This window comes from Trichechus manatus, unplaced genomic scaffold (assembly GCF_000243295.1).
Source record: "Trichechus manatus latirostris isolate Lorelei unplaced genomic scaffold, TriManLat1.0 scaffold00101, whole genome shotgun sequence".
Taxonomy (NCBI): domain Eukaryota; kingdom Metazoa; phylum Chordata; class Mammalia; order Sirenia; family Trichechidae; genus Trichechus; species Trichechus manatus.
In genome coordinates, this window is record NW_004444037.1 from 8,960,588 (window position 1) to 8,983,927 (window position 23,340).

The following is a 23,340-nucleotide window of genomic DNA, read 5'->3' on the forward strand; positions in this document are numbered from 1 at the left end:
TACCACAGCCTCCACCAGACTGAATCCAGCACAACTAGATGGTGCCTGGCTACCACCACTGACTGCTCTGACCGGGATCACAACAGAGGGTCCTGGACAGAGGTGGAGAAAAATGTAGAACAAAATTCTAACTCACAAAAAAAAGACCAGACTTACTGGCCTGACAGAGACTGGAGAAACTCTGAGAGTTTGGCCCCTGGACACCCTTTTAGCTCAGTAATGAAGTCACTCCCGAGGTTCAATATTCAGTGAAAGATTAGACAGCCACATAAAACAAAACGAGACTAATGGGGCACAACAGTCCAGGGACAAGCACTAGAAGGTAGGAGTGGGCAGGAAAGCCGGTAATAGGGAACCCAAGGTTGAGAAGGGACAATGTTGACATGTGGTGAGGTTGTTAACCATTGTCATAAAACAGTATGTGTAGTAACTGTTTAATAAGAAACTATTTGTTCTGTAAACATTCATCTAAAGTACAATTAAAAAAAATAAAGTACAATAAAAAAACTTTTTAAAAAAAGTTATCAGTCTCCGTTTTTGAGGAAACTCAAGAGGCATCTCTCTGATGAGAAGAAAAGTTACTCGTATATACCCACACTTTTACAGATCTCAAATGGAATGTCTCAGTCTACCAAAAAATACACAACCAACCAACCAACAAGTTGCCATTGAGTCAATTCTGACTCATGGCAATCCCACGTGCGTCAGAAGAGAAACATACTCCATAGGGTTTTCATTGGCTGATTTTTCAGAAGTAGATCACCAGGCCTTTCTTCCAAGGTGCCTTTGGGTGGACTCCAACCACCAAACTTTCGGTTAGCATCCAAGTGCGTTAACCATTTGCACCACTTGGGGACTCCAAAAAGTACAAAGGGAAGTAAAAATCAACTCAACAGGGCCGCAAAAGTTTGCTCATGCAGCTCCACGAAGATAGGGACCTGGTCAACCTCATTAATTCACAGTCTGTTTGGATTATACATTCATTTCCATGCAAGTGCAATGGTGCTTATCGTATACAGAAATTTCCTTATGTGACTCATCCCACATCTTCTATTACTGATGAATATAGTCCCACAAACCCACAGGAAGCTTCTAGTGCAGCACTCTGAATCTCGTGCTTAATTAATTTGTATAAGGACATCTATCCTCACAGAAACCAAATTATAGCATTTAATCTCTAACAGAGTAAGGATTTTTTTATTTAATACCAAAACTGACTATAACCATGTCTGCCTTTTAAGGAGAAGACAGAGGATTGACATAATTCAGTCACAGGAAAATAAGTACATTCTCTCTCATGCTCACAAAGACTGATGGGAGAGGGGAAAAAGGGGAGTTTCTGGGTGGTGCAAACAGTTAATGCGCTTAGGCGCTAACCAAAAGGTTGAAGGTTGAAGTCCACCCAGATGCATCTGGCAATCTACTTCCAAAAAATCAGCCATTGAAAACCCTATAGAAACTTTCATTTAAACTACAACAACAAACAAAAAAGAAAACCCTATAGAGCACAGTTCTACTCTGACACAAATGGGGTCACCATAAGTTGGAGGTGACTCGATGGCAGCTGGTTTTGAACTGTAATAGTCTTCACCAATATTTCTATGATCCTAAAGGGTGTGACTGGGAGGAGATGGCCCAAGTCTTTGAATAAGCAAACACGGACCCAAAAGCTAGGTAGAGGGTGAGGAGTGAAATTGTTATGTGTAAAAGACAAAGGGAGCCCTGGTGGTGCAGTGGTTAAGTGCTTGGTTGCTAATAGAAAGGTCGGCAGTTGAATCCACCAGCTTCTCCACAGGAGAAAGATGTGGCAGTCTGCTTCCATGAAGATTGAGGGGTCGCTATGAGTAAGAATCTACTTGACGGGAACGGTTTTTTTTTTTTTTTTTTTTTAAAGAGAAAGAGAAATTAAGTTTCACTGCAGAGTTCCAAAAGAGGACATTCCTGAAAAACAGAGAAGCAAGGAATCTTGGAGAAGGGCTGGGATCCAGCAAATGGCAATGTATAGCCTTTCTAGCTCCTCAAGCCTTCAGTAAAATCTGCTATGCAGGATTATGGCAGTAGAGTCAGGGAGGAATGAGACAGCCACAGGAGGAGAGGGAGAGTGAAATAGGAGAAAGCAGGAACCTGGAACCAGCAGTCACCAGTGACCTTGGTTATATCTGAGTTAAGCTGCTGCAGTTGGTTGTAACAGCCCACTTGGCAATAGCACATATTTGTATGGCTACCTAGGTCATCTACTTCCAGTCTAGCTGCACATGCTTACAAGGGCATTGATAGGATAATCAAGTGGAATGACTAGCATATCTGCAGGTAAATTCCACATACCTGCAACCCACCAGATTAAACTGGAACCAGGAAACCATGAACAAATTGAAAGCATCAATCCACTTGCGAAGCCCAGCAAAACTGCGCCTCTGTAAAAAAAAAAAAAAACACGCTATAAGACATTTAGATTATGAACATTTCATTGTCCCGAATATAAAAGACAAATATACCTCCTACCCCTAATAGTTAATAAGAGTGTGAAATAAGTAATAAGATAATGAGAGCCAAGTGGGAGCCTACACTCAGGATATCAAAGTAATAAAAACTCTGACTTGAGAAAAAGTTTTTCATGGTCAATGTAAACACTGTAATTGAATTTCCTCAGACTACTAAATTATAGTCCTTATTGGAGTATAGTCCATATTGGCTGTATGATATTTTAAACAGCTGCCAAAGACAAAAAGAAAAAGTTTCTATTTAGTTTGCTTTTTTCCCTTTCTTTTCTCTATCTCAATACTGTTTTTATCTATAGTTTTTGCCTTCCTGGGGCTGGTATCCGTTTGATAAACAATTGACAGTTGTGTGCTTTTTTTTAAACAACTCCAAACTATTTTATTCTTTTGCTATTTTGGCAAGAACTTGTAGGAAAAGGAAAAAAAGAATTTAATTAGACTTTAGGGGAAAATCTCCAGCAGCAATAATAGCTACAACATTGTACTTTATTAAGTAACTATAATAAAAAAATAAGCTAAAATGTATAGCACTTAACATACTGAGGGAAAGAGCGATAAATTACCTACCTGAGGTTATATGCAGCTAGTAAGGCTCAGAATGTAAAAACGGGCTTCAGACTCTGGGGTGAGGCTCTTAGCCACTATACTGCCTACTCCTACCTCCTGAGCTTAAGGATTGTCCTGGGTCTATGGAAGATTAGATGTGAGAAAGGACTGGAGAGGACAGTTTATTCTTTTTCTATAACCAATTATATAACAAATATTTCTGAATGTCTACTATGTGCCAATGGAGGACATTGGTGGTTCAGTGATAAAATTCTTGCCTCCCATATAGGAAACCTGGATTGATTCCCAGCCAATGCACCTCATGGGCAACCACCACCAGTCTATCAGTGGGAGATTGTGTGTTCCTATGATGCTACACAGGTTTCAGCAGAGCTTCCAGACTAAGACAGACTAGGAAGAAAGGTATGTTGATCTATTTTCAAAAATTAGTCAGTGAAAATCCTATGGATCACAACGGTCCAACTGATCATAGGACGGCACAGGACTGGGCAGTATTTCATACTGTTGTGTATCATGAGTTGGGGGCAACTTGAAGGCCACTTACAACAACTATGTGCCAGGCTCTGTTCTAGGCGCTTGGGATACACATGTGAGCAAAGACACCTTTCCCGGGTAAAGCTCACATTCTAGTAGCAGTGAGAGGGTGTGGGAGAGAGACAAACTAATACTAATAAGTAATGCAGGATATCAGAAGGTGGAAACTGCCACAAAAGAGAAGGACACTCTAAGGTAAAGGGACTGAGAGTGCTGTGGTGGGCTGATGGGAAACAGGAACATGTGACTAAAACACCGTTTGTCATGACTGGCGTGCTCCTTTGGCTTCCAAGGTCCCTTACACACCCTCTGAGCCTCTCCCTCACCACTTTCTCCCATTGAAACTTACCAATGATCCATTCCTTTAAGTGGAATCTAGTGAATTTAATAAAGCAGTTCCTACTATGATAGTGGTGGGTGACAATGGTCTAATGCAACATTTCTCAACCTGGGCTCCAAGGAAACCAACTTTATAAGATGTTAATAGGTGTTCTCAGAAAGAACTCCTGTGAGGCCAGAAGAACTGGATGGTGCCTGGCTACCATTACCGAACGTTTTGATCAAAGATTCTACAGAAGAATCCTGATCAAAAGGGGGAAAATGCGGAGCAGAATTTAAAATTCTTATGGAATCCAGAATCTTTGAAGCTATGGAGGCTGCATGAACCCCTAAAACTATTGTCCTAAAATAGCCTTTAAACTTGAAACCAAAAAATAACCCCTGAAATCTTCCTAAAACCAAAGAGCAGTTTAGCTTACTAGTAAAGAATGTCTGCCTTGAGCATGGTTCTCTTTTAAGATTTATCTATATGGGATCAAATTAACAACAGCAACTGGAAAGATTAGATAGAAAACTTAGAGGGCAGTGAGTTTATGCTAATAGGGGAGGAACAATTTGCAAAGGAGGGTGAGAATGGCTGCACAACGTGAAGAATATAATCTATGCCACTGAAGCATACATGTAGAAATCGCTGAATTGGTGTATGTTCTGCTGTGTATATTCTCAACAGCAACAACAAAAATAAAATAAATCATAAGAAAAAAAAGAATTCCATGCTCAAGTAAGTTTTGGAAACTTCTAAGAGGCTCTAATATGCTACTGTGCATTGTGAATCTCAAAAAAAGGGATATGAAAGGAAGTATTTCCCAAACCTATTTGAGCCATCTCAATGAGATGGGTTGACACAGTGGCTGCAACAATGGGCTCAAGCAGAGCAACGATTGTGAGGATGGCGCAGGACTGGGCAGTGTTTCGTTCTGTTGTACATAGGGTCACCATGAGTCAGAACAGACTGGGTGGCACCTAACAACATTTGATCTAGAAGCCTTTATTTTTTTTAGAGCACCTATTAACATCTCAAGAAACTAGCATTTCACAGGACACAATTCGGGTTTGGGAAATGCTAGTTCATGAGTTTTATCTCCACCTTCAAAGTCTCACCCTATTTACAAAATTATAAAATGTACAAAAAGAAAGCCTTCATTTTACAGGTGATAAAATCAAGGCCAGATACGTAACATGATTGAACCAAAGTTGAATGGCGAGTTTCTGTTGCCACTAGGACTCATGTCCAGCCTTGATTTCCTAGTTCAACTCTCCTTTTGCTCTTCCACACAACTTATGTGTGTTTTAACAGAAAGTTTTGGAAGGAAAGCTTTGACACATAAGAATAAACGCCTTCCTTTCTCCTCCCTCCCTTTTTTCCTTTCTTCCTTCTCTTTCTTTCTCCCAACTGTGAGTATCCAGGATGAAAAAGATATAGGCTCTGGATGAGATAACATATGTAAAGTTGCTAGTTCAGTGCCTGACACAGAGTAAACCTGTTGCCATGGAGTCAACTCCGACTCAAACCCAAGTGCTTAACTACTGTGCCACAGGGATCCTTGAGTAATAAATATTAGTTCCTTTCCCATTCCCTGCCCTCAAGGAGCTTAGTGTCTAGAGAGAAAAAAAGACATAAAAATGACTGCAATGCAGAATAAAGAGCCCTGGTGGTACAATGGTTAAGCACTCAGCTGCTAACCCAAAGGCTGGTGGTTTGAACCAACAACAGCTCCTCAGGAGAAAGACCTGACGATCTGCTTCCGTAAAGATTACAGCCAAGAAAACCCTATAGGGCAGTACTACGCTATCAGGTGGGGTCACTATGAGTTGGAACCAACTCAACAGCATCCAAGAAAAACAACAATACAGAATAATAAGGGATATAACAGAGAGAGATTCAAGGTATTATACAGCATAAAGGAAGGAACTCCCGGGATAATCAGAGACAACTTCAGAGGAGATGCACAACTGGGTCTTGAAGGGCGAGTAAGAGCTTGCCAGGACACGAAGGCAGAGAGAACAGCCCAGGCAGAGGGCACAGTATGGGCATGCAGATGGAGCACTGGTACAACCCAGTACTTCCATGGAACTGCAAATGGGGTCAGCTTGGGTGAAGCACGGGGCTGAGGATAAAGGGATAAAGTAGGAAGTATTTGGAAAGGTAAGTAGAGAGGTCAGGTCCTATCTCATATGACCTGGTATGGGATAAAAAAAACTGCTGAATGTTTTTAAGCAAGGGAGTGACAGAGTCAGATTTACATTTTAGAGAGGCCACTCTGGGACAGTATGAAGAAGAGATGGGCAAGGAGGCCACACTTAAGAGACAGAGAGACAGAGATCATTTAGGAGACAATTTCAGTAGCCAGGATGAAAAATGGTGAGTACTCCACTAAGGCAGATGAGCTTAGAGATAGAGAGGAAGGGATGGATTTGAGAAAAGTAGTGGAATCAACTGGACTTCATGCCAGTCGACTGGGAGAAATGAGGAGGGCAGAATGCTAGGATGACTCTTGGTTTCTGGCTTGGATGATGCGGTGGACACATACAGAAGATGAGGGCATAGAGGAGGAAGAACAACTGGGGGACTGGGAAATACTGAATCCAGACTTGGACATGCTGAGTTTGAGAATCCTGTGGGATATGCTCAGAATGCCTGCTAGAGAAAGATCCAGCACTACAGGAGAACAGATCTATGATGCAGAAGGGCTGCACCTGGCCACAGGAGAAAAGAGGTGTCAGGAAGAATAAAGAGAGGATCAATGAGGACAAGCACACCTACCAACACTTAGACTTAAAAATGCTAACACCCCAAGGCTGGAGCAATTCCCAAGGTACCACTGCTCTCAGAACCCCCATCCCCCCACCCCACCCTTCAGCATCCCTCCTTTGCAAAGAATAGAAATAGATTGCTTTGCCCCAGGCAGCCAACCCGGTCCCTCTCATCAGAGCACTCTGGACTCATCCTAACAAATGGCCATAACTGTAATGCCTCGGGGAGAGGAAATGGTCGTGGAACGCCATATCTTCTCTGCCACTGAGAACGCTGTTCTATGCAGGAGTTCCTGAAGCCTCTTACTTTGCGGACACAATCCCCAATCCTCCCTCATCTGAGGAGGGACCACTGTTCACCTATCCTTCAGCACAGAGGCAAATGACCTCCTGGCTCCTTCCTCTCAGAGTACACAATAAATTCATACAATGTTTCTGATATCTGTTGTTGTTAGTTGCAGTTAAGTCAGCTCTGACTCACGGTGACCCATGTACACAGAACGAAACGTTGCCCAGTCCTGCACTGTCTTCTCAATTGTCGGTATACTCGAGTCCATTCTTGCAGACACTGGGTATTTTGAGTGCCTTCCAACCTATGGGGCTCATCTTCCAGAACTATATCGGACAATATTCTGTTGTGATCCACAGGGTTTTCATTGGCTAATTGGAGCCCTGGTGGCACAGTTGCTAATCAAAAGGTTGGCAGTTCGAATCCACCAACTGCTCCTTGGAAACCCTATGGGGCAGTTCTACTCTGTCCTATAGGGTCCCTATGAGTTGGAATTGACTTGACAGCAATGGGTTGGAGTGGGTTTAATTTTTGGAAGTAAATCACCAGGCCTTTCTTCCTAATGTGTCTTAGTCTGGAAGCGCCACTGAAATCTGTGCACCATGGGTGACCCTGCTGGTATTTGAAATACTGGTGGCATATCCAGGGAGAGTGGAATATGAAATATCTGGTTACCACACGCAAAGCTGTTCAACAAAGAAGGTATCTCTCCCTCCAACCATAACTGCCATTGTCTTGATTGCTTTCAACACCAAACTCACCCAAATGGGTTAGGATCTGGCCCTGGATGTGGATGCCCACTCACTGCCCATCTGGAAACAAGGGAGACCTCTCCAAATATCCAATGGGTGAGGAACACAAGGCTACCAAAGGCAGCTCCCATCAACAGCCAGTTAGGTTTAGAGGCCATTCCTCTGGCTGCCTCACCATTCTTCTTTCCCTCAGGTTTACCACAGTCACCATCTAGAATTAAAAATGGGAAAAAGGTCAGTTACATGGAAATTCACCCTCTGTATTTAGTCTAACAAACTTTTACCAAGTGAGAAATGGTACCTGGCTTCAAACAGCTTACTTTGGAAGAGGAGATGAGACATTGCCAGAAGGATCTGAAGCAAACATGCTGAGAGCTATTCAGTGGGAGAGACTATTTCAGGCAGGCTAGATCAGGAATGGCTTAGCAAGAACAAGCCATTCTGGAATTTGACAAGTGGAAACACTGAAGGTTATTAATTTCATGTAAAGTTAGCAGTATGAGCAACAATATATTCAGGAAAAGTAAATGGCATGTTCAGGGAACAAATATAGTCCAATTTAAGTGGAACATTTCCAGTTCACCAGGCTGCTCCCCGTCAAAATAACAGGGCTCTTGTCTGTGCCCCGAGTAATAATAAAGCATTTATTCAGCAGTTACTATGCACAAAGCCCTATTCTGGGCTTTTTACATTAACTCCTTTCATCTTTACAACAATTTTATGAGACAGGCTGTATAACCAATCCCATTTTACAGATTAGAAAACTGAGGCCCAGAGAGATTAAGTAACTTGTCAAAGATCACAGGGCTAATTTCTCTTTAGAAACTGGGATTCACGCTTAGGGAGTCTGGCTCCAGTGCCTGTGCACTTAACTATATACCATACCTCACAGTTCTGTTTAACCAGAGTCTTAATTCCCATAGTATCAATGATTTTGCATACAAAAATGTAACAACATGGAAAAAATGCCATCTTCTTAGTAGCCAGCAGAATTCCTTTATGGGAACAGAGAGCCTGTTGGGCAGATGCTTTGTGGCACTGTAAAGCCCTGTGCAGAGTACTTCAAGGTCTGCCTGGCAGGCTGGTACACCATTTCACAAGGAAGAAGAAAGTTATTCTGTCAATAAAGAAACCAGAATAACATAGTTTATAAAGAAAATGTTCTACATTCTACTTTGGTGAGTAGTATCTGGGGTCTTAAAAGCTTGTGAGCGGCCATCTAAGATACTCCACTGGTCTCACCCTTTCGACAGCAAGGGAGAATGAAGAAAACTAAAGACACAAGGGAAAGATTAGTCCAAAGGACTAATGGACAACTGCCACAGCCTCCACCAGACTGAGTCCACCATAACCAGATGGTGGCTGGCTACCACTGCTGACTGCTCTGACAGGGATCACAATAAAGGGTCCCAGACAGAGCTGGAGAAAAATGTTGAACAAAATTCTAACGCACAAAAAAAGACTAGACTTACTGATCTGACAGAGACTGGAGAAACCCTGAGAGTATGGCCCCAGGATGCCCTTTTAACTGAATAACGAAGTCACTCCTGAGATTCAACCTTCAGCCAAAGACTAGACAGGCCCATAAAACAAAGCAAGTCTAAAGAGGCACAACAGCCCAGGGGCAAGGACTAGAAGGCCGGAGGGGACAGGAAAGCTGTTAACAGAGAACCCAAGGTCAAGAAGGAGAGAGTGTTGACATGTTGTGGGGTTGGTAACCAATGTCACAAAACCATATGTGTACTAGCTGTTTAATGAGAAGCTAGTTTGTTCCGTAAACCTTCATCTAAAGTACGATAATAAAAAATAAATAAATAAAGGAGCCAGAGGAAGGAGGAGCAGAGCCAAAAGCCATGGACATGGGGATAGAGGAGAGGTAAAGAGAGAGGGAGGCCGGGGGTGGGGAGCTAAACAGAAAGTAGTTGGAAAGAAAGGCATCTAAACTAACTCTGCTGAATAACAACACTCTTGACTGCTAACTGAAAGGTTGAAGGTTCAAATCTACCCAGAGGCACCTCAGAAGAAAGGCCTGGCAATCTACTTCTGAAAAATCAGAACTATGGAGTACAGTTCTACTCTGACACACATGAGGTCACCATGAGTTGAAGTGACATGATGGCAACAGTTTTTTTGTTTTCTTAATATACGAAATGATTAGTATTTGCTTGGATGTCTTACTTACAGGTAAAAAAAAACCACATGAATGGTTATTTTCAAATTTTTGCAAAACATTGGGTAGATATTCCTATATTTCAATATGCTAAATAGCATATAAATTACCACTACTGCTTCTGTAGATTGTTTGGATTGTATATAGAAGTAAATGTATGAAAAATTTAAACTCTCAAGAACATTTATGACCTCTGTAAATACACGTATCGTAGGCATATGATATGTGTATATGCGTGTTTGTACATGTATATATATATATTATATATATGGGGAGCTCTGGTGGTGCAGTGGTTATGAGATACGGCTGCTAACCAAAAGGTCAGCAGTTTGAATCCAACAGTCGCTCCTTGGAAACTCTATGGGGCAGTTCTATTCTGTCGTATTGGGTCTCTATGAGTTGGATTGACTCAATGGCAACAGTTTTTTTGGTATACATATATGGAGGAGCCCTGGTGGCACAGAGGAGCCCTGGTGGCACAGCAGTAAAGCGCTCAGCTGCTGAGCAAAATGTTGGCGGTTCAAACACACCAGCCATCCCTTAGGAGAAAGATGTGGCAGTCTGTTTCTGTAAAGATTACAGCCTTGGAAACCCTATGGGACAGTTCTACTCTGTCCTATAGGGTGCTATGTGTTGGAATCGACTTGACGGCAGGGGGTATATGAGTAAGCCCTGCAGCAGTCAAGAAATTAAACAACATATTATATGGGGCAAATCTGCTGCAAAAGATCTCTTTGAAGTGTTAAAAAGCAAAGATGTCACTTTGACGACTAAGGTGCATCTGACCCAAGTCATGGGCTGCCTCGTGCAAAAGCTGGACAATGAATAAGAAAAATCAAAGAAGAATTGACACGTTTGAATTCTGGTGTTGGCAAAGAATACTGAGTATGCTACGGACTGCCAGAAGAACGAACAAATCTGTCTTGAGAAGTACAGCCACAATGTTCCTTAGAAGTGAGGATGGCAAGACTTTGTCTCACTTACTTCGGACATTTTATCAAGAGGGACCAGTCCCTGGAGAAGGACGTCATGCTTGGTAAAGTAGAGGGTCAGCAAAAAAGAGGAAGACCCTTGACAAGATGGACTGACACAGTGGCTGCAACGATGGCCTCAAACATGACAACGACGGCCTCAAACATGACAACGACCGTGAGGATGGCGCAGGACCAGGCGCTGTTATTTTTCTGTGTACACAGGGTCGCTATGAGTAGGAACCAACTCAATGACACCTAACACAACAACAACCACCCCTGCCCCAGGTCCCAAAAATCTTCAGTAAAACTACAAAATACACCTGGGGTAACCAGATATCCTGGGGAAGCCGGTGAGGTATCTGAGTTGTACACACGGGGGTGTAGAGCAGAAACAGAGCAAGGGACCGACAGCCAACAACTGGGTCACATAAATTTAAAACAGAAGTGAGAAAGCAGAAAACTCAAGTCAAGAAATGTAAACAATACCCTGAAGTTCAGATCCTTATCCGGTTGTACCTGTGAAATTTGCTGCCTGAGTTTCTACCTCGAGATGTGAGGTTTTATAAAACATAAAACATATATTAGGGGACTAGTTAGAACTAAATGTTCTAACTAGTATTAATGTTATATGACCAATTCACTTGCATGATTCCCCCTATTTTCACTACCCGTTTAATGCCAAAATTGGGGCCAGAGGGGAATTATACAAGCACTTTGTTCATGATGAGCCAATACCCTCTAGACTTCCATTAATCTGTGAGATTTCTCTTCACATTTACGAAAGAACAGTGACTCACTGAGAGTTACACAAAAAGCCAGGAGCAAGTTAATCAGAATTCAGTAACATTACTTCCTTCTTTTTAGAAAGGTCTCAAATTAGCCTATAAAGCGAAACCCAAAGTTGAGTATGTGTCAGTCTCAGAGAGAGTCAATTCCAGGTGATCTGAAAGGTGGTGTGAACGTGCAAGATTTCTTTTCAAGTTTTAGATTTGGAGCTTAAATATCTTCAAACTTCTGGCGGTTGGGGGGTGGGGAGACAGGCAGTTCCACAGCCTTAGCTCACAGTAATTTTCCACAGTGTTGGAGATGTACTGGGCAGAGTGTGTAGGTGAGGGGATGGAGAACGTCATAACGTCATTCTGGAATGCCCCAACCAGAGGTAAAGAGGAGGAAGACAGAGCTGAAGTGAACTGGGAATATGAGGCTTACCGGTTCTCCTCTCCCACTGTCACAGTGGTACAAGCTAAAGATGATTCTTTTATTTTCACCCTCTGTCTGTATATGAAGGTCCCTGGGTGGTGCAAACCAAAAGGTTGGTGGCTAAATCCACCCAGTGGTGCTTTGAAAGAAAGGCCTGGCAATCTACTTCTGTAAGATTACAGCCATTGAAAACCTTATGTAGTACAGTCCTACTCTGACATACAGGGGGATGCCATACGTCAGAATTAACTCAACAGCAACAAGTTTGGTTTTATTGGTTTTGGTCAGTACTAGCGAGGAAAAGGTGCCTACTGCATAGATCGTAGCCCACTGGGTGCGCCACTTACCATTTCAGAGGGAAAAGAAGCTGAAATGGAGACACAGTGCATGAAAACAACGTTTATAAATTTCCTTTTCAAGGTGTGCTACATTTGGAGAGGAAAGTAAACAATGCAAGAGAGAAAATCCCTACATAAACCGGGCATACATACACTTACCTGTGCAAATACGATCAAGTGTGGCTATGGTACTTAACGTCAGGATCACTCTGTTGGCCATCTGATAACTCCAGACTGGGTTTAGAGAAGTGTACCATATGCGGAGAACAAGAAGAAGAATCTGTCCTAAAATGAATCCCCAGATTCTGACGTACCTACAAGTGTAAAAGTATTTTTAAAGACTTTTCACGTGCAGTCACTGTACTGTGTCCATCATTAATGTCAGTTTCATAAAATCAGTATCAGAAATAGTGTTCTTGGTAACATATGGAGCCCTGGTGGTACAGTGGTTAAGAGACTGGCTTCTAACCAAAAGTTTAGCAGTTCAAATCCACTAGCTGCTCCTGGGAAACCCTACGGGGCAGTTCTGCTCTTCCTATAGGGTCACTATGAGTCGGCATCAACTCAGCGGCAGTGGGTTTGGTTTTTTTTGGTTGGTAGCCTTTTTATAGGCCACTACATAAGCAACTTGTTATAACTCTTTAATTTTCAAAACTTTCTTGAGATTGATGGCAATTATTCACAACCTAGTTTTGTGAAAAGGAAAAAGAGAGAGAGTGAGAGACTTCTGCAAGGCCATAAAGCCATTAAACCAAACTTACTGCCACTGAGTTGATTCCAACTCATAGCAACCGCATACGACAGAGTAGAACTGTCAGATAGGGTTTCCAAGGCTGTAATCTTTACAGAAGCAGACTGCCACATCTTTCTCCTGTGGAGTGGCTGGTGGGTTCGACTCACCAACTTTTCAGTTAGCAGCTAAGTGCTTAACCACTGTACCACCAAAGCTCCTTTGCAAGGCCACACGGAAAGTAAATAATGGAACGAAGAGCTATAACTTGAATCTCCTGATGTCCACATTTTCCTCTGTCAACTGACCAGACTTGTCCGTCTATAAGAGCATAAGATACAAACCATACCTTTGCAGACCACTTCCTGACCACCAAGTTACAGCTTGCACTATCAGTGAGGAAGACACACCAAGGGCAAGGATCACCAGCCGAAGTATGGCATTTGGAGCCTGGAAAGAGGCTATGCTGCCTGCAAACAGATGTAAGGAGAGCTAAGCATTTCTGGCAATCACGCATTAGTACTCGATCTGCACCTGAGAAATGTGACTGATACCACCTTTATACTCAGGAAGTAGAATATATATACATATGGTGATGTGGTGGCGCAGTGGTTAAGAGCTTGGCTGCTAACCAAAATGTTGGCAGTTTGAATCCACCAGCTGCCCCTTGAAACCCTATGGGGCAGTTCTACTCTGTCCTATAGGGCCGATATGAGTTGGAATTGACTCTACGGCAATGAGTTGTTGTTGTGTTGTTTTATATATATATATATATGTATGTATAAACATACATATATAAACAGAATACATATATATGAATTTTGCTATTGTTGTGTGCCATCAAGTCAATTCTGACTCATAGCAACCCGATGTGACAGAATGGAACTGTCCCATAGGGTTTCCTAGGCTGTAAACTTTACAGGAGCAGATAGCCAGGTCTTTTCTCCCACAGAACCACTGGGTTCAAACTGCTGACTTTTCAGTTAGCAGCTGAGCACTTAAACCATTGTGCCACCAGGGCTCCTATATCTATCTATCTCTTTTTAAAATTTTTTTGTGGAATAATTCACATACCGTAAAATTCACCGTGTTAAAGTGTACAATTGAATGGTTTTAGTATATTCACAAAGCTGCAACACTTACCACAATCTAACTCCAGAACATTTTCATCATTCCAAAAAGCAACCCCATACCCATTAGCAGTCACTCCCCAGTGCCCACCCCCAGCCCCTGGCAATCATGAACCTACTTTTTATCTCTATAGATTTACCTAGTCTGGACATTTCATGTAAACGGAATCATACAATATGTGGTATTTTGTACTGGCTTCTTTCACTTAGTATAATGCTTTTTGAGGTTTATCCATGTTGTAGGGAAAAATAAGCTCGGCATTTCTCAAGCTGAAAGAACTAAAGAAAAAACTCAAGCCTCGAGCTGCAACAGTGAAGGGTTCTATGGGGAAAATATTAAACGACACAGGAAGCATCAAAAGAAGATGGAAGGAATACACAGAGTCATTATACCAAAAAGAATTGTTCAACCTTCAGCCATTTCAAGAGGTAGCATATGATCAGGAACTGATAGTACTGAAGGAAGAAGTCCAAGCTGCACTGAAGACATTGGCAAAAAACAAGGCCCCAGGAATTGATGGAATATCAATTGAGATGTTTCAAAAAACGGATGCATTCATCTGTGCCAAGAAATTTGGAAGACAACTACCTGGCCAATCGACTGGAAGAGATCTATATTTATGCCTATTCCCAAGAAAGGTGATCCAACCAAATGCAGAAATTATTGAACAATATCATTAATATCACACGCAAGTAAAATTTTGCTGAAGATCATTCAAAAGCGGCTGCAGCAGTATATCGACAGGGAAACTGCCAGAAATTCAGGCCAGATGTGAAACCAGAGATATCACTGCTGATGTCAGATGGATCCTAGCTGAAGGCAGAGAATACCAGTAAGATGTTTACCTATGTTTTATTGACTATGCAAAGGCATTCAACGTGTGGATCATAACAAATGATGGATAACACTGCAAAGAATGGTAATTCCAGAACTCTTAAATTGTGCTCATGAGGAACCTGTACATAGATCAAGAGGCAGTTGTTTGGACAGCACAAGGGGATACTTCGTGGTTTAAAGTCAGGAAAGGTGTGTGTCAGGGTTGTATCCTTTCACCATCCCTATTCAATCTGTATGCTGAGCAAATGATCCGAGAAGCTGGACTCTATGAAGAAGAACGGGGCATCAGGATTGGAGGAAGGCTCATTAACAACCTGCGATATGCAGTTGACACAACCTTGCTTGCTGAAAGGGGAGAGGACTTGACGTACTTACTGATGAAGATCAAAGACCATGGCCTTCAGTATGGATTACACCTCAACATAAAGAAAACAAAAATCCTCACAACTGGACCAATAAACAACATTATGATTAATGGAGAAAAGATTGAAGTTGTCAAGGATTTCACTTTACTTTGATCCACAATCAACACCCATGGAAGCAGCAGTCAAGAAATCAAACGACGTATTGTGTTGGGCATATCCGCTGCAAAAGACCTCTTTAAAGTGTTGAAAAGCAAAGATGTCACCTTGAGAACTAAGGTGGGCCTGACCCAAGCCATGGTGTTTTCAATCACCTTAGATGCATGCAAAAGCTGGACAACGAATAAGGAAGACCAAAGAAGAATTGATGCCTTTCAATTGTGGTGTTGGTGAAGAACTGAATATACCATGGACTGCCAAAAGAACGAACAGGTCTGTATTGGAATAAGTACAACCAGAATGCTCCTTAGAAGCAAGGATGGCGAGACTAGGCCTTACATACTTTGGACATGTTGTCAGGAGAGATCAGTCCCTGGAGAAGGACATCATGCTTGGTAAAGTTGACAGTCAGTGAAAAAGAGGAAGACCTCACTGAGATGGATTGACACAGTGGCTGCAACAATGGGCTCAAGTGTAACAATAATTGTGAGGATGACGCAGGACCAGGCAGTGTTTCAGTCTGTTGTTCACAGGGTCATTATTAGTTGGAACTAACCAGACGGCACCTAACAACAACAACAACCATGTTGTAGTATGTAACAGTACTTCATTCCTTTTTATGGCTGGTAATATTCCATAGCATGGATAAAGCACACTTTGTTTATGCATTCATCAGATGGTAGACAATTGGGTCGTTTCCACTTTTGGTTATTATAAATAATGCTGGTATGAACAATTGCATGTAAGTTTTTCTGTGAATATATGTTTTCAATTATCTTGGGTATATATACCTAGGAGCAGAACTGCTAGGTCATACAGTAACTTTATCATCATCATTATTATTTTTTAATGTTAACTGTTTGAGGAACTGCCAAACTTTTCTAAAGCAGCTGCACTGTTTTACATTTTCACCAGTAGTGTATTGGAGGATTCCAGTATCTCCACATCCTCATCAACACCTGTTATTGTCTTCCTTTCTGATAACAGCCATCCTAGTGGGTCAAAATCTTTAAGGTAAAAAATAACCTACATCAACAAGAGTGTGAACTAGTTTTACAGTTAATTACATAGTACAAGTTGCTGTTGAGTTGATTCTGACTCATGGTGACCCCATGTGTGTCAGAGTAGAACTGTGCTCCACAGGGTTTTCTATGGCTATTTTTTTGGAAGTAGATTGCCATGTCTTTCTTCCAAGGCACCTCTGGGTGGACCTGAACCTCCAACCTTTTGGTTAGCAGCCAAGCACATTAACTATTTGCACTAACCAGGGATTCCAATTACACAGTAATTAACCTAAAATATGAGATGCCGGAGGTGAGATAGCATTTAACATCATACCTTCTCTGTAGTTATATAAGAATACCTTAAAAAAAAAAAAAACCAAACTCGTTGCCATTGAGTTGATTCCAACTTACAGCAACCCTATAGGACAGAGTAGAACTGCCCCATAGGGTTTCAATAACTGGCCGGTGGATTCAAACTGCCGCCCTTTTGTTTAGCAGCCAAGCTCTTAACCACTGTGCCACCAGGGCTCCAAGCACCTTAGGACCAGAGACTCCATCAGCTTGAGACCAGAAGAACTAGATGGTGCCCGGCTACTACCAATGACCACCCTGATAGGGAACACAACAGAGTCCCTGACAGAGCAGGAGAAAAGTGGGGCACAGAACTCAAATTCACGTAAAAAGACCAGAGTTAATGGTCTGACTGAGACTAGAAGAACCCTTGAAGACTTGGCCCCTGGATCCACTCTCCATTAACCCAGAACTAAAACCATTCCTGAAGCCAACTGTTCAGACAAAGATTAGACTAGACTATAAAACATAATATCGTGAAGAGTGTGCTTCTTAGTTCAAGCAGATATAGGAGACTAAATGGGTGTCTCCTGTCTGGAAGCAGTATGAGAAGACAGACAGGGACAGGAGCTGGTTGGATGTACACGGGAAACCCGGGGTGGAAAGGGGGTGTGTGCTGTCACATTATAGGGACTGCAACTAGTGTCACGCAACAATTCGTGAGACATTAACTTGAGCTGTAAACTTTCACTGAAAGCACAATTTAAAAAAAAAGCTACCTCACATCCTTAAGAAGCATGTGGAAAGAGTTTTAAGGCAAATCATGGATTGCTTAAGCTTCTGGTTAGCATGAACAAAGCTCAGTGGTTACCTGCAAGAGTATTTGGCAGAAAGTGGCCTCTTCATCCTCAACTCTGAGTCATTTTTCCCATCTACTCCATTTTCCCAAATATGATTCTACTTCTGTTCAAGGTGATGGTTTCATTGAGGGAGGATATAAAAGAGGAACAACAGGAAGATTCCCAATCAAATGCCATACCCACTCCAAAGTTATCCAATATCATGTCCCATACATCCAAGAGAAGTTACCGGGCCAGAGCTAGACTTGAATAACGGAAAGCTATCCTAGCAACTGCTCAGTAGGTAAGACTAGCACAGGCAACAATGAGCAAAGGTGAAGAAGCAGTGCCACTGATGAGATCACTCCCATAGAAGCCAATCACGGAACATGATGAGAAAACAAAATCTGCAACACTCGGGTCATAGTAATTCATGTAAGGATACTGTAAGCTGACCGCAGTTGAACTCAGTTACTATATTTTCAGTTCAGGATAGAAAAGTGCCATTTCTATTATTTCAGGAGCTGAAAACTTCATGATCATTTGACATGTCTTTCCATTTTTATGGACACTGTTCTTTCAAAGGGGGCATTTTCAGTGGTCTTTACCCCTGCTCTTTTTGAGCTGGTACTCTTTAAAAAACAAGGTACAACAATTGGTCTCTATTCTCTTGGAGCAATAGAGGAAGGAGAGTCAGGAATAGGAGGAGGAAATGGAATTCATGTCTAATTGCCTCCATGAGTTGCTGTTGTCAATTTGATCCCATACAGATAGTTCTTTAAAAGAACGCAATGTTCAAGGCAAGCATTCTTGTTCTTTTTAGTTGTTTTTTTTTAATTGTACTTTAGATGAACATTTACAGAACTAGCTTCTCATTAAACAATTAGTACCCGTATTGTTTTGTGACATTGGTTACCAACCCCACAACATGTCAGCACTCTCCCTTCTTGACCATGGGTTCCCTATTATCAGATTTCCTGTCCCCTCGTGCCTTCTAGTCCTTGCCCCTGGGCTAGTGTGCCCCTTTAGTCTCGTTTTGTTTTATGGGCCTGTCTAATCTTTGGCTGAAGGGTGAACCTCAGGAGTGACTTCATTACTGAGCTAAAAGGGTGTCTGGGGGCCATATTCTCAGGGTTCTCCAGTCTCTATCAGGCCCACAAGTCTGGTCTTTTTTTGTGAGTTAGATTTTTTTTTCTACATTTTTCTCCAGCTCTCTCTGGGACCCTCTATTGTGATCCCTGTCAGAACAGTCAGTGGTGGTAGCCAGGCACCATCTAGCTATACTGGACTCAGTCTGGTGGAGGCCACAGTAGGTGTGGTCCATTAGTCCTTTGGACTAATCTTTCCCTTGTGTCTTTGTTTTCTTCATTCTCCCTTGCTCCCGATGGGGTGAGACCAGTGGAGTATCTTAGCTGGCTGCCCACAAGCTTTTAAGACCCTACTAAGACACTACTCACCAAAGTAAAACGTAGAACATTTTCTTTACAGACTATGTTATGCCATTTGAGCTAGATGTTCCCTGAAACCATGGTTCCCACAGCCCTCAGCCCAGTAATTCGGGCCCTCTGGGAGTTTGGATGTGTCTATGGAGCTTCCATGACCTTGTCAAGACAGACATTCTTTACTAATTAAGCTAAACTATTGTTTGGTTTACAGAAGACTTCAGGGATATTTTTGGCTTAAAGTTTAAATATTATCTCAGGGCAATATTTTCAGGGGTTCATCTAGCCTCAATGGCTCCAGAAAGTTTGGATTCCATGAGAATTTGAAATTCTGTTCTTCATTCCTCCCTCTCCCCACTTTTGGTCAGGATCCTTCTGTAGAATCTTTGATCCAAAAGTTCAGTAATGGTAGTTAAGCACCATTCGGTTTGGCATAGAGCACTTGTTTTTTTGTTTTTTAAATAATTAACTTTATTTTTGTTGTTGAAAATACACACAGCAAAACATACACCAATTCAACAATTTCTACACGTACAGTTCAGTAACACTGATTACATTCTTCAAGTTGTGCAACCATTCTCACCCTCCTTTTCCCAATTGTTCCTCCCAGTTAACATAAACTCATTGCCCTCTAAGCTTCCTATCTGATCTTTTGAGTTGCTGTAGTCAATTTGATTCCCTATAGAGCCCTGGTGGCACAGTAGTTAAGAACTCAACTGCTAACCAAAAGGTTAGCAGTTTGAATCCACCAGCTGCTCCTTAGAAACTCTATGGGGCAGTTCTACTCTGGCCTATAAAGTTGCTATGAGTTGGAATTGACTCAACGGCAACAGGTTTAGTTGGTTTTTGGTTTTGTACTTGAGCAACCACAGAACTCACTGCACTAATCACGTTCTGTCTTCTTTAGGGCCTGACTCACAGAAAAGCAAGTGTCAACTTCATAGCGAATCCAGTCACTGTTTCTGAAAAGAGTCAAATGACTCCACACAGAAGAACTAGACAGCATGGTTCATGAACAAATGCCTTCGAAAAACTTCTCAGAAAAAAACAACTGAAGTATAGCAGAAGGGTAAGAATCCAGAGTTTTCAGGCAGATTTAACCAGACTAGAGAGTCTGGTCGTTTTGTTTTTGAAACGTTTTCTCCATGACTTCATCTTCTTACTATTTTTTAACTACAAATACTTCTTCAAGGTGTCTCAGTAGTTATTAATATTAAAAATCTCAAGTTATTGTGATTGTAAATGTACATTAAAAAATGTAATCGTTATTTTTTGGTAATGTAATATCTTCTAATGGTTCAGAATTAAAAGGTAGAAAATGTACGCAGTGCAAAGTTCCCCTTCCATACCTGACTCTAGATATGTTCTCCACCCTGGAAGCTTTTTTTTTTTTTTTTTAATCTTTCTAGAGATAGTTAATGCATGTTCAATCAAATACTGGATATGCTGTCACCCAACCTTTTTTCGTATGAGGAAAATATTAGCATTCTGTACACATTGTTCAGTATTTTCCTTTTTCACTTAACAATATATCTTGAAGAACATTCCATTTATTACATAAATAACATTATCATTTTTTTAATAGCTGCACAGTATTCCAAGTTTCATAACCATAATTTACTGATGACATTTAGGTTATTTCCAATCTTGCTATTACAAATACTGTTGCAATGATTAAATAAGTTTGTATTTTTATCATTTCACACATATGTGAATATGTCTGTAGGATTTACTCCCAGCAGTGGAATTGCTGGGTCAAAGGGTATGTACATTTATAATTTTGATAAATACTGCTAAATTTCCCTCCATAGAGATTGTGCCAATTTACATTCCCATATTCCTACCAGTAATGTATGACTGCCTGTTTTCCCATCCCCAAAACACAATATTATCAGAATTTGTTATTTGTTAATCTGATATGCTCGTGTGTGTACATATGTGGGTATATTTTGTATTTCTATTCATATTGTTATATTTTAAAAAATCAATTGTATTTCCTTTTTAGTGAATTGATCATTTTTTTGCTCACTTTTCTATTGGATTGTTCATCTTTTTTATTATTGATTTGTAGCAACTCTACATATTAAGGTCGCCATAAAGTGGGAGCAAACTTGACGGCAACTAACAGCAATTAACAACAAATATACGTATTAGGGAAATTAGTCTTTGGAATAAGAGTTGCAAACATTTTACCTATTTTGTTATTTGACTTTTCTTACTGTTGTGTTTGTGATGTACAATTTTTGTATTTTCTATGCCGTATTAGTTAACAATCCTTTAAAATGGCTTTTGAATTTTGTACCATAGTTTAAAAAAAGACCACAATATATTCAAGAGTTAACCAGTTCTCTGAGGTATTTTTCCCCTCCTCTTTTCAGCAATTTTTAGATTTCTAATCTGATTGGAAAATTAGAAATGTAAAACACATTTACTCTTGATCTAGTCTTCCAATTTTACTAAAATTCTTCTGAAGTAGTAGTAAGGGAAAGAGAAATCTCTTATTTTTTTTATTGAAGCATTTAACTTTCAAAGAACTGTTTACATAACTTCACTTAATTTTTAACTGAAAAAACTCTTAAGGAAACATTTCTAAAACTTACCAACAGTTGTTATCCGCAACAGGGTTAGCATCCACTTCTTGTTAACCAATTTCCAGAAAGGAGTAATTGTTAGGAATACTGGAGAAAGAAACGCTATACCAAAACCTTCAAGCCCAGTGAGTTCTAGTGTTTGCAGAGGAAAATAATAGATCATCGGTCCGAGGCCATGGTAAAGAGACCAAGAAACGTATCCTATAAAAATTTTTAAAGAGAGAGACAAATGTAACTTTGGCATTGTCCACTACGCTTGCTCCCAATGGCCACCCTCCCTGAGTTCCAGTAACATAAACAATCTCCCCCACCTTTCCGGTCAGGCCCAGGCTGAGAATGGCTGCCTGCTGTTGGGAGATCCTCAACATCCCTTGTTTATCCCTTTAACCTTGTCCATATCCCCATAGATAGTCCCTTTATTAAAGCTCCTTCATTTGGACCATCGATGATGAATTCTGTTTCCTGCCAGGACCCTGACTGCTAAAATTTCCTTACATAATTTGACCCCTACTTAATGTCAAATATGAAAATCAAAAAGAGCAACAAACAGATAGACTTCCTTCTCCCACCTCAGACAACATCCAAAGGCACTTTGGTTAAGACAACAACCTTTTTCCATTTAAATCTATTTAAAACTCAACCCTTAGGAGGCAGTGTGATATGTTAGAATACCCATCTCTGTCAACTACTGACTGTAACTTTGTTCAATAATGATAACATGCATGAGCACTTACATTTCCTAAACTCTGTGCTAAGTATTAACACGATCATCTCTCTTATTCCTCACACAGCCTCGGGTCCCAGGAGGTTGATAACTGTTTTCACCCCTCTTTTACAAATGCAAAACACACACACACACACACACACACACACACACCTAAACAAAATAAAAACCCTGAGACTCAGAAAGTTAAGTGCCTAAGGTTATACAAGTAGCAAATGGCAGGGTGAATTTGTATCCAGGCAGATGGCTCCAAAATCGGCCTAATCTAACCACTATGTATGGTTACTTTCTCCCAAGTTACATTCTCAACTTCCCTTTCTTAATTAGCAAAATTAGGACATTTAATGACCTCAGAGTTGCTAGACCAGATCAGTTGCCGTCCATTCCAACGCATAGCGACTCCGTGTGTGTCAGAGTAGAACTGTGTTACATACAGTTTTCAATGGCTGATCTTTCAAGTAGATTGCCAGGGCTTTCTTCCTAGATGCCTCCAGCCCAGCGTGTTTGCACCACCCAGAGACTCCCACAGAGCTGCTAGCAGGATTAAAAGAGATCAAGTACATGGATTATCTAGAGCCCTAGAAACTTACTGAACGTTAGTCACTTTACGTCCCCCTACTCAGGAGATACAGAGCCCTGGTGGCCCAAAAGGTTAAACACTGGGCTGCTAACTAAAAGGTTGGAAGTTCAAACCCGCTTAGCAGCTCCATGGGAGAAAGACCTGGCGATCTGCTTCCATGAAACTTACAGCCTAGAAAGCACCACTTTGTCATGGGGTCACTAGGAGTCAGAAAATACTTTAGGGCACTAACAGT

The 23,340-nt window shown here is 41.2% G+C and overlaps 1 protein-coding gene across 1 annotated transcript in view; it reads right to left on the minus strand.

Annotated features, from left to right (window-relative positions):
• CWH43 (cell wall biogenesis 43 C-terminal homolog) overlaps positions 1-23,340 on the minus strand; it is an 83,156-nt gene that overhangs the window by 58,936 nt on the left and 880 nt on the right. Inside the window, exons 2-6 of the mRNA XM_004382909.1 lie at positions 21,811-22,002; positions 13,495-13,615; positions 12,575-12,729; positions 7,743-7,944; positions 2,326-2,414 (exon numbers count right to left, since the gene is read on the minus strand). Coding sequence (XP_004382966.1) covers positions 2,326-2,414; positions 7,743-7,944; positions 12,575-12,729; positions 13,495-13,615; positions 21,811-22,002 — 759 coding nt within the window. The remainder of the gene's footprint in view (positions 1-2,325; positions 2,415-7,742; positions 7,945-12,574; positions 12,730-13,494; positions 13,616-21,810; positions 22,003-23,340) is intronic.